We start from the raw sequence: 14,239 nt of genomic DNA, 5'->3' as shown, positions 1-14,239 counted from the left end.
ACTTACCTGTCTGAACATATCTCCCTTTATGAGCCAACTAGAGCTTTAAGATTTGCTGCCCTCGGTCCCACCTCTGCTGCAAGTGCGACTGGTGGGATTGAGAGACAGGGCCTTCTCAGTGGTGGCCCCTTGGCTGTGGAACTCCCTCTCTAGTGACATCAAACTGGTCCCATCCCTCCTGGTCTGTATTACCCTACTCCCCAAACATCTGTGTACAAAGCCTTTAACTATTTCCTGGTCTTGTCGAAGGCTTTCATGGCTGGAATCACTGGGCTGTTGTAGGTTTTTCGGGCTGTATGGTCATGTTCCAGAAGCATTCTCTCCTAGGAAAGAATGCTTCTGGAACATGGCCATACAGCCCGAAAAACCTACAACCTACTTTTTCCTGTTCTTCTGGAAAAAGTTAAAGACTTGGCTTTTTACTCAAGCGTTTGGGAAGTAGGATAATACAGAATTCAACCTCAATCTAGATCTCTGAATAATACCTATAGGAAAATCAAAAAATATGGAAAATCAAGACTTAGCACTATGTATGTTTTTAATCTGTCTTATTGTATTCATATATTTTAACTGTGTATATGTTTTAACTGTTTCAGAATTTGATGTGGTATGTTTATTGTTGTGTGTATGATGTGGCACATGATTTGTATGCCACTCTGAGTCCCCTTTGGGGTGAGACGGGTGGGGTATAAATATAGTAAATAAATAAATATGCCAGGTACTAACTAGCAGCCAAATGACTGAAAAAAGAATGACACCAGAGATTCTGGACCAATCTAGGAACTTAAGAACTGAATTGAAAAGCACTCATGTATTTACATGGAGAGAATGGTAATTACAAACTCCTTTGGCTTTTTTTTTTGTTTACCTTGTAAGATATTTCAAAGTTTTCACCGCCCCAAATCTGTAGACCTGGATCATAGAGGCCCAGTTCAAAAAAGAAGTCACGCTCTATGGCAAATAATCCACCAGCCATCGCAGGCGATCTAGGAGACAGAGCGAATGAAGACTAATTTGTATGCCACAAGGGAATGCTTTGAAACTTGAAGAAGCAGATGGTAATTCTCAGGCACATAGAAATTATAAAGCTTTCATGGTGGTTAATAAGTTTGAAGCAAGTGCTTCAAGTTCTGTTTGCAAACTGTAACGATTAAGAGTTTGGGAAAGCCAGATTTCAATTAAGATGTAACCAACATTTTACACAATTCTCTTCCCCAACGGTAATTTAAAGCCAAAGTAACTCCAGCGGCTGCAGTTCAAAGCGGGGAAGAACACTGGAATGAAGTGCTGAACTTCCACCAGTTTTGCTTTCAATTGCAGACGTCACAGAACATGTCTCTATTCTTCACAGTTGTGGCAAAATTGTACTTGCTATACAAACAGTTTACAGCAAATTTCATCAAAAATGAAAATGCCACTATTTGGCCAAATGAACAAGAATGCTCAAATGCCCAAGTTTCCGCTTTCAAACTATTTCTATTACAATAACTTACTTGAATTGTGGAATATGTGAAAGAACCACCATAAATTTGAAAACCAAAGCTTCAGAATTTCTCTTGGAAATATAGCTAAGACATCATAAAGTGAGAGCAAAATGAAAAGCAGCATTCATTTAAAAAAATTGCATGGATGTCACCAAAGAGTAAGAAAATATAGTTACTTTACTTGCAAGGAAAGGAACTTTGAAATGAGAGTAAACCGATTTGCAAAATTTGTAAATCTGAGCGGAATCAAAGCAGAACCACAGCCTCACTAGTTGAAGGAAAGGGAGGAGTAGTATTAGGAAAAAAACTCAGTCTTTCTAGGCAAATGTATTTTTACATTTTAATTGATTGATTGATTTAGGGCAAAAATCAAGCTTGGTCATTATTTGATGAAGGCAGGACTACAGAAATCAAAGGAATCTTTGAGTCTGTTTACCAAACTAAATGAAGTACGCAGACTCATTAACCTTACGTTTCCTTCCTGGAAATATCCATAAATGACACTTTTATTTGTGAGCTTACTTTACCATGCATAGCAAAGCAGCATTTTTTTCCTGATGCATGATTTCATATCAGGTTAGATGGAGCTCTGGCCAAGGTCCTCTCTGACTCATACATTACACTTCTATAAACTAGGTCTTTACAGTGCTGCCCAAAGAGAGACACCACCTTGACCCCAAGGGTCCAGAGGGATTTTAAGAAAAGACAGAAATCATGGGAACCTCTTGGCTTTTGTCTTGTCCCATTCAACACATTGGGTCTTTAAATGTGTACATCAGTGGTTCCCAACCTTTTTTTTGACTAGGGATCACTCTCCAACATTAGTAAAGGGTTATGAATCAGTTTTTGGTCAACTTTAGATTTGGTCTGGTTATTTGGGGTGCAGATTCAGAAAATTGCATTGGATAAACCACATCAGTTCTAGTTTCTGATACAGAACATACGCCACTCAATAGTCACCATGCGCTTGCCCACAGAAAACCATATTTAATAATCTAGAGCTGATGTGATAATATTACTCTTTTGTGGGTAGTCAGTAGTCATGTGCATTCGGGGTAAATCTTGATCCGTTTTGTGTCCCGGCTTTCGGTCAGGGCCCCAATCCGTTTCGACTGAGCCTTCCAAATTTGGGAGATCAGATATCTGTTTTCTGTGCCAAAGGATCAGTTTTCTTTTGGCCCATTGTTTTTCTTGAGGGTGGGTGGGGGGTTCACCAGTAGCTCCAAAGCACCCAGGCCTACAGGTGCAGGCTTTGGGCCTATAGGTGCATGTTTTAGGCTTACAGGTGCAGGCTTTGGGCCTACATGCCCGGGTCTGGCATCGCCTGCAGCTGAGCACCAAGTAAGGAAGGCTCCTTACTCGGTGCTTGGCTGCAGGCCCTGTGAGGCATGCGCGCATAGGTCCAAAGCACCAAGGTATCTGCAGCCAAGCGTCAATTAAGAAGACCTCATTTGTCTGCAGGCACTGTGAGGTCCCAATGCTTTGGGCCTATGCACGCAGCAATCAATCCAAAAAGCAGGCTTGGAGCCAGTACTTGCCCCCACCTGCCTTTCGTATCAATTTTATTTTCATTGAAGGAAGGGCCTTCCCGTTTTGTGTCATTTGAATGGACAGAAAAAACGGAAACATGAATCAAACGGATGAGACAAATTTTGAGCCCGTAACTAGTAGGCAGCACCTCCCCGCCTGACATCCCCATTGGCTGGGCATTATAAGAGGGTTTTGTGAGACCAGTTGCTTTCATTGCCGCGTGGTTTGGAGGCAACGGTGTAGTAATGGTGAGGCCGTGGACCATATTTTCATTCTTGCAGACCACTGGTGTTCCACGGACCACAGGTTGGGAACCACTGATGTATATTCTTTCATATATGAAACCAAAGATGCCAGTATTAGCTGTGTTTTCACAAATGGCCAGCCTAACCATCTCCTCTGATTAACATGAGCAATATGCATGCACTCGAACAAGAGAAACATTTGCTATTCCTAACAGTGTGCTATTCATAACAAGCATGCTAAGCCATTTCTAAAAAGCCCGAAGGTCCAATGGCAGATCACATGGTTTTTTTTTCAACAATCCAATTAAAAACTATCCTGTATTTTGCTTAGAGAACTGAGTACGCAAAGTATATTACAGAATAATAGTGCAAAGGGAGTTAGTTAGCATAGGCTACAATTAGAAGAGCCTGACCGTGTGTTAGTGAAAAGAGGGATGCTCTTGACAGAGTAGCTGCTTCGGTTAGCATTGTTTTAAAGATCTGGAGAGTTCATGCAAGTATATTTAATAGTTTAGCACATCCCTTAAGGAAAAGGAGAAACGTGTAAGTGGTTTAGTGATTACCGATACGGCTCAGTTTTTGTCTTTCTCATTTCCTTCTCACGTTTGGTCAAGGGCACCCTCTTCCACAGCATACTCCAATCCCATGCTCCTCTAGCATACCCATCGTCGTCACCACCCCCTTGGGGGACAATGTTATAAGTGTTGCCATCTATGACATCTATAAGCGGAACAGTGCATGTGGTTCTGCAGGATTATGGGTGGTGGCAGTGAGGATGAGAGCAGCGCACATGGCACATTTAAACGAATCATGGTTCATGGAAAAGAAAGGGGGAAAATGACAGGATTTAGATAAGCACGAGCTACATAGATCAATAGAATGAAACAGTCTTTATTACCGATATGGCTCAGTTTTATAGTTTCTGTTTGCCTTTTCCTTGTGGCTTAATGGAATACGCTTCCATAGCAAGCTCCAATCCCAGGCCCCTCTGGCAAAACCATCTTCATCCCCACCTTGCTGTGGTTCAATGGAATAGTCATTCCCATCAATGTAATCTATTAGAGGCACAGTGCATGTAGTTCTGAAACATTTATGGAAGGGGAAGAGACAAGGTTAAGCTGTCTAATCCAATAAACTGCCTACCGTTTCAACTTTATTCCAATGTAATTAGAACAAACATATACAAAACACTGCTATTCTTTTAGAAGGAAGTGGGGAGGAGATTATGAATGAGCAGGATGAATTTAAAGTAATATAAGAATACAATCACGCTAAAAACAGAACATCAGTACACCCTTCCTTCATAGTTTTTGGAGACATATTTTCAAGGGGAATGGTAGAAGCAACATGTTTTACATTAGGAAAACACTGCTGTCCTCGGAGGGACTGCCATTTTGTGAGACTAAAATGTAAAGGTTTCCCCTTGACATTAAGTCTAGTGGAGCCTGGGTAGTGCTCATCTCAATTTCTGAGCCGAAGAGCCGCTGTTGTCCATAGACACCTCCAAGGTAATGAGGCCGGCATGACTGAACGCAACACCGTTACTTTCTCACCGAAGTGGTACCTAATAATAATAATAATAATAATATAAACTTTATTTGTACCCCGCTACCATCTCCCCAAGGGACTCGGAGCGGTTTACATGAGGCCCAGCCCAAAATACTGATCTACTCAAATTTGCATATTTTTGAACTGCTAGGTTGGCAGAAACCAGGGCTGAGCTGCTGAACTTGCTGAAAGAAAGCTCGGCGGTCCAAATAAAGGGAGCGGGGTGAGCTCCCGCCATTAGTCCTAGCTTTTGCCAACCTAGCAGTTCGAAAAAAAGGTACCACTTCTGTCGGAAGGTAATGGCGCTCCATGCAGTCATGCTGGCCACCTGACCTTGGAGGTGTCTACAGACAACGCCGGCTCTTCAGCTTAGAAATGGAGATTAGCACCACCTACCAAAGTCTGACACGACTAAACTTAATGTTAAGGGGAAGCCTTTATCTTTACTTTTAATCACATTAATGCCATATTAAAGGATTCCAAATGTATATTATTCCAAGACTTTTTCCTTTCCAGTTTGCCAAATCCACCTGAAATGGTAGCATTACAAATACCCAATCTTGGCAAATCCGGCTTTATTGATGTAATTATAATTTTTCCCACATACCCAAGGATAGCCTTGTGCGTAAAAACAAGATCATATCAACCAACCAGCAGACAACTATTTGGGCACTTGGAGAAGGAGCTAGAAAGTTACTCACCCAGAAACCACTGTTACTTAACCTGAGTGAGCAAGAAAATATAAGGCTATTTTAAAGACTTTCTGAAATATGGAAATAAGCAGAATTTATTACCTGTCTTTAGATATAGGAGCTATTAGTGGTGCATACCAGTTTACTGCCACCTCACAGTGGGCATCAAGGTAAATTAAAACCTTTAAAATAAAGAGGAAAGGAGATTTCAACTCAGTTGAGATTTCCTTGCACAAAAGACATATTGATTTACTTGCGCGTTTTTGCATTTTAAGTTGACATTGTTTTTTAATAACTATCTTTAAAACACTATATGAAATATTGCAATTAAGAACTACAGTTAAAATAATCAAGTGGTTAAAAGGTTGTTAAAAGCAAAACGTAGATTGTAGAGAAAGGAGGGTTTTATTTAGCAAACGGTGTTCTACCTGTCCAAGTTTAGCCTTCTGGGCTCCAATGCTTCTAGCTTGAATTAAACCTTCTCTCCTTTCATTTCGAAAAATCTTTACAAGGCCATTCCACTGCTTAATATACTCCTCTAGTCTCTCTTTTAAGTGTGCTATCAAATAATAAAAAAGAAGTTTCCAGATATGTTATAAAATATTTAGCTTGGAGCTTACAACACAAACTATTTTTTTAAAATGAAAACAAACTGCATGTACTTAATTAAATATCTAGATTCCCAGAAGATAAGAATATTAAATCATCACTAATGGGTATATTTGTTGATGGTAAGCTCAATTCCGAATTGCTTATCAACATTACTTAGATTATTAAAAAAAAAGTACACAGGGAAGTAAGAAAAGACGTGTGCCTTTATAGTGGCGGAAAGGCCAGACTAGAGAAAAGGCTATTTGATTTTATAGAACAGTGTTTCTCAACCTGGGGGTCAGGGTCCCGGGGGGGGGGGGTCGTGAGGGGGTTTCAGAGGGTTTGACAAAGACCACCAGAAAACATATATTTCTGATGGTCTTAGAAACCCCTTTGGCTGAGAAGGCTGAAACTCTCTCCGCCTGTCCTTCTTTTCCTTTTTGGCAACAGACAGTGACTCCTCCCATTGTGATTGGCCAAGAGGGGAGGGGAGAGTAGGCGTGCTCGACACGTGGCAGTGTGGTGCACATGTGTGGGCGAGGGAGACTGTGTAAGAGTGAAGGGAAGCTTGCGCCAGCAAGTCTCTTCAAGGCATTCAGGTTCTGTGTGGGAAGTCTGGTCCAATTCTATCATTGTTGGGGTTCAAAATCCTCTTTGATTGTAGGTGAACTATAAATCCTAGCAACTACAACTCCCAAATGTCAAGGTCTATTTCCCCCAACCTCCACCAGTGTTCACATTTGGGCATATTGAGTATTCGTGTCAAGTTTGGTCCAGATCCATCATTTTTTGAGTCCACAGTGCTCTCTGGATATAGGTGAACTACAAATCCAAAACTCAAGGTCAATGCCCACCAAACCCTTCCAGTATTTTCTGTTGGTCGTGGGAGTTCTGTGTGCCAAGTTTGGTGCAGATCCACTGTGGGCTGGGTTCAGAATGCTCTTTGATTGTATGTTAACTATAAGTCCCAGCAACTACAACTCCCAAATAACAAAACCAACCCCCCCACCCCACCCCATTAGCATTCAAATTTGAGTGTATTGGATATTTGTGCCAAATTTGGTCCAGGGAATAAAGATACATCCTGCATATCAGATATTTTCATTACAATTCATAGCAGTAGCAAAATTACAGTTATGAAGTAGCAACGAAAATAATTTTATGGTGGGGGGGTCACCATAACATGAGCAACTGTATTAAGGGGTCATGACATTAGGAAGGTTGAGAAATTATAGGTTGCTTCAAATAGTCCAGGTCAAAGCACATAAGTCAGGCAAAACGGGCAGTCCAAATCGAAACACAAAAGTAAAAATATGCTAGTCAGGATGAAGGTTCTCTAGCTGCTGCTAATGGAGGCAGATGAAGAGAACTGGAGGCCTAGCCCCACCCATGGGCTATATAAACTCGAGGGGGTGGGCGGGACGAGGCAGGGGTAAAAATGTCTATTTTTATCTTCCAGAAGGTTCCGAAGCTGGTCTGCGCAGGCGCAGAAATACCATATGTGCGATTCACAGTTGACTACGACAGGGAACCTTGATTTAGAGGAAACAGCACACAAAAATGCAATGGTGAAAATCATCTGGGGAAAAGGGCTTGCGGCATTAGAAAGGTTGAGAAGCACTGCTATAAAGGAAGACACAGGTCTCCTACTTTCGCCCGACCTTCTTGGCAATACAAAGGCACAAGCTTTGAAGTACTTTTCCAGCCATTTACTCATGTGCTAAAACCGTGTGGAGAGTGTCCAGATGTAACCAAGTGCCCCATCTTTTCTCGGTTCATTTTTCTGCTGTAAGAAAGCATGGGCGGATTACAGGAGTGGGACAAATCAATCACTGCTCTTTGACATGCCAAAAAAATTAAAATAAAAAAAAAGTTAAATCAAGACTTTTAACTCATATAATAAAATGTGAACATTTATAAGGCAACAGAGTTCAAGCAATGGTGCAGGAGATGTAATGTTCAGGCCCCACAATAAATCTTAATAATGTCTCAATTGGAAGGCAGATGTAGATGCAAAGAAGATGCGGAAACGTCTCCAAGAAAACACCTATGACTCCTCATCAATATTTATGACTATCACAAGCAAATGTGGCGAGGAAAGACTGCTAGGGATTAGCATTTTCTCAGCATTATGTCACTGGATAATGCTCACATACGCCTCTCTGTTATAGTCTGCTCTGAACAGAAAAGCAGTGGAGATAAAAGGGATAGTAGCATTCTTTTAAAAATGCAATGTGTGCCTGTATAAGGGGCAATAGCAGGAGTACCTTCTCAATATAGTTCCTATATAACATCTTTGATTCATGTTCCTCCTTGTGTACCTGCTCATTTTGGGTGCTATTACTTTCCTAGATTCTCCCACATTTCATTTTCACATACACTTTGTATGTACTGTATATACTCGAGTATAAGCCGACTCAAATATAAGCCAAGGCACCTAATTTTACCACAGGAAACTGGGAAAATGAGTATAAATGCAGTGGGAAATGCAGCATCTACTGGCAAATTTCAAAATAAAAATAGATATCAATAAAATTACATTAATTGAGGCATCCGTAGATTAAATGTTTTTGAATATTTACGTAATTGTAATTTAAGATAAGACGGTCCAACTCTGATTAAACTATTATTCTAACCTTCTTCAATGTAAATGTGCTTATGTATCCTTCCAATAATAACAGACAATAAAATATTAAATGTAATAATAAAATAGAGTAAAATAATAAATATAGTAATAACAATAATAGAGTAAAATAAGTGTAATAATAATAAAAAGAGCAAAAAACATAATAAAATAATAGAGTAAAATAATGTTAGTGTAATAATAATAATAATAAGAAGAAGAAGAATATAATAATAAATGCAATAATAATAACAACAACAACAACAACAGAATAATATAATAAATAACTCTGACTCGAGTATAAGATGAGGGGGGCTTTTTCCAACCTAAAAAGGAATGAAAAACTCGGCTTATACTCGACTATATACGGTAACCAGCCCCTTTGATAGTGGGTTGTTGTAGGTTTTTTCGGGCTATATGGCCATGTTCTAGAGGCATTTTCTCCTGACGTTTCGCCTGCATCTATGGCAAGCATCCAAAAACCTACAACAACCCAGTGATTCCGGCCATGAAAGTCTTCAACAATACTTTTGATATTATTTATATTTCTCCTAGGTGGTTTGGTCTTCAGCTTCCAGAAGTCCTGGCCAGCTTATCCAATGCTCAGGCATTCTGGGACTGAAGTCCAAAACACGCAGAGGATCGAAGGTTGGATACCACTGGTCTACAACTCTGTAAGTAATACTCATAATGAAAGCTATTATGTCTCATATCCAACTGGAAGCCAAGCCCTACTCTATATTCTAATTCAAAGGCATCAGTTCATTTGCACATGCTCATCCACTGAGTATATAGTCCTGAACTATGAACTGAAGTATGGATTACACCATTAATTCTAGTGTTGGGAAATTCACTATACTATAAGGAGAAGTATTTGCGCATGTTAGAGCAATAATAATCCAAGGCTATTTGATGACGTCCACTGAAATTTTACCATTGTAATGTGGTAACAACTATGCATCCTTTTTAAGGGGAGGCATTACTATCATTCCAAAATGTACAGATATAAAACAGTTCAGTCAAATCCTTCTATTACTTCTGAACAGTATCATCCTTCATTTCTGATCTGAGAAATGAGTTTGGCTTTAAAGCCTTCTTCTAAAGCAGGAGAAATAGATAAGGAAAAATTGTGGGCTATTCCTGACTCATTTTCAAATCCTATCAACCCTCATCAACTGGACCTACTCTCCACTGACTAAAAGTAGAACTGAACCAAATGGATTGGAAAAGGCTATTTTGAGTATGTACTCTCGAAAGAGATCCTAGGTGATTGAAAATAATAGTAAAATAATGTTTTTCCCTGAAGAATTCTAGGTGCATGACTCTCCCTCCTGGGGCGATGATGATGATGATGACATAGAAAGATGGATGAAGGGACCAAGGGAGCCACAGTGAAAACAATGAGGGTCACATACAGCTTGTGAGCCACATAATTCCCATCCCAATTTAAAAGAACTAAAAAATAGGAATCTGCCAAATTTGAAAGCATTTATACTTCTTTTAGGAGGGTCATTACTAGGGGGAAAAATTACACAGAAAATGTGCAAAGTTCAAACTATCTCTGCGGCTTGAGCAAACTGCATTAATTCACCTTAGCATTCAGAAGACCCAAAACAAATTTAAGCAAACCCATAATTATCCAATATATATTAAAAAGCATTCTACAAACTCCTCCATCAAAGATTAATGGGCCAATACTCTCAAAACTGCAAGCTGGCATATAGTAAAGAGTATAAACAACTGCACATCAGCAGAAAATTTTTCTTGTTGGTTCAACTTTCCTGGAAAATGTACTGATATTAAATGCATTTACCTTTATTACTAAAATCATCTATCAAAACAATTTCTGCCAGATACTTCCTTGGAGTTCTTTTAATAACACTGTGAACCGTCCTCATGAGAGTAGACCATCCTTCATTATGGAAGACAATGACAACACTGGAAGTGAGTAGGTTCTCATCATAGTGCCAGTACTTGCACCTGCAAGAAATAATTGTGTTACATTTCAATGGATTCCAGACACCTGTACTGAAATGCAGATAATAAAAATATGTACTAGACCTATTATTACTATTATTATTTGAAACACAACAAGATTAATACACAGCAAACAAGATCACTATGCTGGTTGTTGCATTGGATCACATGTCTGACACTTCCCAAGTGTCTAGGACTATGTGATGTATCGGCAAATAATGCGTGCAGATCCCAGTAGGATGGCCTTTTGCAGCTGACAGATGGTAATTTTGTCACCGTTGATTGTGTTTAAGTGCAGGCCAAGGTCTTTAGGCACTATACCCAGTGTGCCGATCACCACTGGGACCACCTTGACTGGCTTGTGTCAGAGTCTTGATTGTTGTTGTTGTTATTATTATTATTTATCTTATTTATATTCTGTCTTTCTCTACCCCGAAAGGGACTCAAGGCAGCTTTACATATAGACAACTATTCAATGCCTTTGGACAACATACAGTTAAAATGCAGTTACATTAAAATTTTAAATTAAAAGTAATACACATTAAAAAAATTAAAATGGGTCTTGTCCCTAGGTCCTAGATTTTTGGAGTTGCAGTCAAGAATGTTTGAAGATCTGAGGGTGGGAGCCACTGTTCTGGACATATTAATTCAACAAACTGGTTTTGGGTTGCAAAAAGAAAAAAGAAAGAGGGGGAAGGAGAATGAGATACACTGCAGAAATTTAGGTAAACATTTCAGTTGCATAAAGGAAGCTAAACGGTCCATCTCCCCAACAAGAATGGGGATCCAATGGTACTGGTCCAGTGAGAAAAACAAGTCAATTATTTTTCCCCTTTCCCCACTCATCTATAAAAACTGCTCCAAAAGCCTAGTGAGCAAATTTTCACACAACAGGGTATACATTCGGAGAAGCGTAATTGCTCAGATCTATACTAGCATACCAGTGGGTTTAACTCCATACTTCTATACTACCATTTATGAAAACAGGATCTCTATAACAATACAAATAATACATTCAAAATTGGAGATAATACAATAAAACAAGAGCGACTGGTCTCATAAAACCCTCTTATAGTGCCAAGGCAATGGGAATGCCAGGAGGGGAGAGGCTGACTACACACAAAAGGTGTGAAAACAAGCCTTCTGACTGCTGCTTCTCCTCCTCCACCCTCCCCCTGAGTGGAGTAGTTTCATGTGGCACTTGGAAGTGGTCTTCGTTTTTAGGCCTGCTCCTGGGGTTATTTGGGGTGCTGATTCAGAAAATTGCATTGGATAGAACATATCAGCTCTAGATTATTAAATATGTTTGTTGTTTTTTTTTGTTTTTTTGTGGGTGAGCAGATGGTGACTACTAGATGGCATATGTTCTGTATCAGGAACTAGAGCTGATGTGATCTAACGCAATTTTCTGAATCAGCACCTCAAATAACCGAACTGAATCTAAAGTTGTCAAAAAACTGATTTGTAAACTTTTGGTACTAATATTGCAGAGTGGACCCTGGTCAGAGTGGTTCCTGTTCAAAAAAAGGTTGGGAACTCCTGCCATAAAAGAAAGAATCTGGAAGAAAGTGTCTATGGATCTTAAGACATACGGGGGATGGGCTATGGGGCCAGAAACAAATGGGCAACTAGAGCAGTGCTTCTTAAACTGTAGGCACCCAAATAGGGTGCTCAATGTTTGTTTGTTTATTTATTTATTTTTTACCGTATTTATATTCTGCCCTTCTCACCTCACAGGAGACTCAGGGCGGATTACAATGTACATATACTTGGCAAACATTCAATACCATAGACACACAACATATATAGACTCAGAGGCTGTTTAACAATCCAGCTTTTTCATGAGGGTGTATTCTGGCCACCAGGGGAGCTGTTGCTTTACCGTCCATTTGTGACACTGATGAAGCACTTCCTCATGCTTTGCATGCTTGCTGGAGATTTTTATGGCCTCGTAAATTAGTTAAATTAGCCTCCCCACATAAGTGGTACCTAAATTTCCTACTTGACAGATGCAACTGTCTTTTGGGCTGCAAAGACAGTTGGGGTTGTGAAAGATTTGGCAACAGTAAAGGTTTTCTGAATGTCATCTAGAGGCTGTTTTAGACATTTACATACATCTGTTTTGCAGTGCTTACAGCAGACTTTGAGAAAGATGTTTTCACTGTACTTTATAAAAAGGCAAATCAGTCTGTTGAGCAAGCCTTGCAAATGCTGATTTGTCATCAGTAATTGTTTGATTTTATACCTATTTTATATAGTTATGTATCTGGGGTTACATAAAAATATATCGGGTCAAAAGCGGCCACAAGTGGAAAAGTTTAAGAATCCCTGAACTAAAGCAATGCTTTCAGCGCTAGACAGATGTAAACAAAACACTTAAAGCTATCCTAATTGAAGCCTCTGAGTCATCTTTAAAGGGCACCGCCACGTAAAATGCATTATGGTGCCTATACTGATAAAAATGACTAAACAGCAATGACTGGGAGTTCTTACTTTTGAAGGAATGAAAACCAAACTTAAGAAACAGAGTTCCTCTACATTTGAGTTCTATTTTTTAAAAGCCTTCCATGGAAGTTAAGAGAGAGCAGGACACACTTTTTAGGGCTCTTCCAGACAGTCCCTATATCCCAGGATCTGGTCCCAGGTTTTCTGTTTATCTCATATTATCTGGCAGTGGGAACTCAGGGCCCTTCCAGACAGGCCCTTTATCCCAGGATTTGATTCTAGGTTTTCATCTTTGAACTGGATTATATGAGTCTGCACTGCCAGATAATCTGGGATAAACAGAAAACCTGGGATCCGATCCTGGGATATAGGGTCTGTCTGGAAGGGCCCTTAGTTATCTATCAATGTCAACAGAGCTTTCTTTCCTGCAATCTCTATGTATTTTTATGTTCGATATTTCAAAATAGGCCTATCAGAGAAAAATCAGACAATTGAAAAATGTAATTTCTCATAAGCATGGTATTCTTCTTTTGAATTAGTATATATGTCTCTCTTGTAACAGTCATTCATTTTATTAGTTAGTGATCCACTAAGAAGCATCAAAGGAAAAAAAATGTCCTTATTTAGTGCTAAAGAGTCTTGCAATTAGCCCGGCAAATCTAGGCAGGACATTTTTTTTAAAAGTAGAGAACCATTATTAGGACATCTCCTTAGCAATGAAGTATATCTTTATGATTGGAGACGTCACCACCAATTAATCTCCAGGTGTTCTGGACTCCAACTCCCACCATTCCCACAAGTAGTTCAGTTGTAATTTATTCCAAATAATAAATTACTTGCAATTTGTTCCTTCTTCTATTACCAAGGGTATAAATATGTTATATTGCTGTATCATTTTTATAATTATACTACTTCATCACACAAAAGAATGAATCCACTTTTAATCCGGTTTTTGCCTCCTGCAGAATTATGGGGTTTGTAGTTTTGGGAGTCTGTTAAAGGCTCCTCCCTAAACTACAAACCCCAGAATTCTGAAGGAGGCAGCAACCGGATGTAAAATGGATTCATTCTCTAGTGTGATAAGGTCGATAGAAATGTAGTTTC

At 39.5% G+C, this 14,239-nt stretch overlaps 1 protein-coding gene across 2 annotated transcripts in view; it reads right to left on the bottom strand.

The window, feature by feature from the left end:
• Positions 1-14,239, bottom strand: part of GALNT7 (polypeptide N-acetylgalactosaminyltransferase 7) — a 97,922-nt gene that overhangs the window by 16,157 nt on the left and 67,526 nt on the right. Inside the window, exons 3-7 of one of the 2 annotated variants that reach the window (XM_060778706.2) lie at positions 10,527-10,693; positions 5,928-6,058; positions 5,602-5,681; positions 4,158-4,340; positions 869-986 (exon numbers count right to left, since the gene is read on the bottom strand). In XM_060778706.2, the coding sequence (XP_060634689.2) occupies positions 869-986; positions 4,158-4,340; positions 5,602-5,681; positions 5,928-6,058; positions 10,527-10,693 (679 nt within the window). Of the gene's footprint in view, positions 1-868; positions 987-3,822; positions 4,006-4,157; positions 4,341-5,601; positions 5,682-5,927; positions 6,059-10,526; positions 10,694-14,239 lie in introns of both variants that reach the window. The other variant, XM_060778705.2, reaches the window with a different exon arrangement.

This window comes from Anolis sagrei, chromosome 5, assembly GCF_037176765.1.
Source record: "Anolis sagrei isolate rAnoSag1 chromosome 5, rAnoSag1.mat, whole genome shotgun sequence".
NCBI classification, from domain to species: Eukaryota; Metazoa; Chordata; class Lepidosauria; order Squamata; family Dactyloidae; genus Anolis; species Anolis sagrei.
Note: the sequence above shows the minus strand (reverse complement) of the source record. Positions and strands in the feature narration are given on the sequence as shown.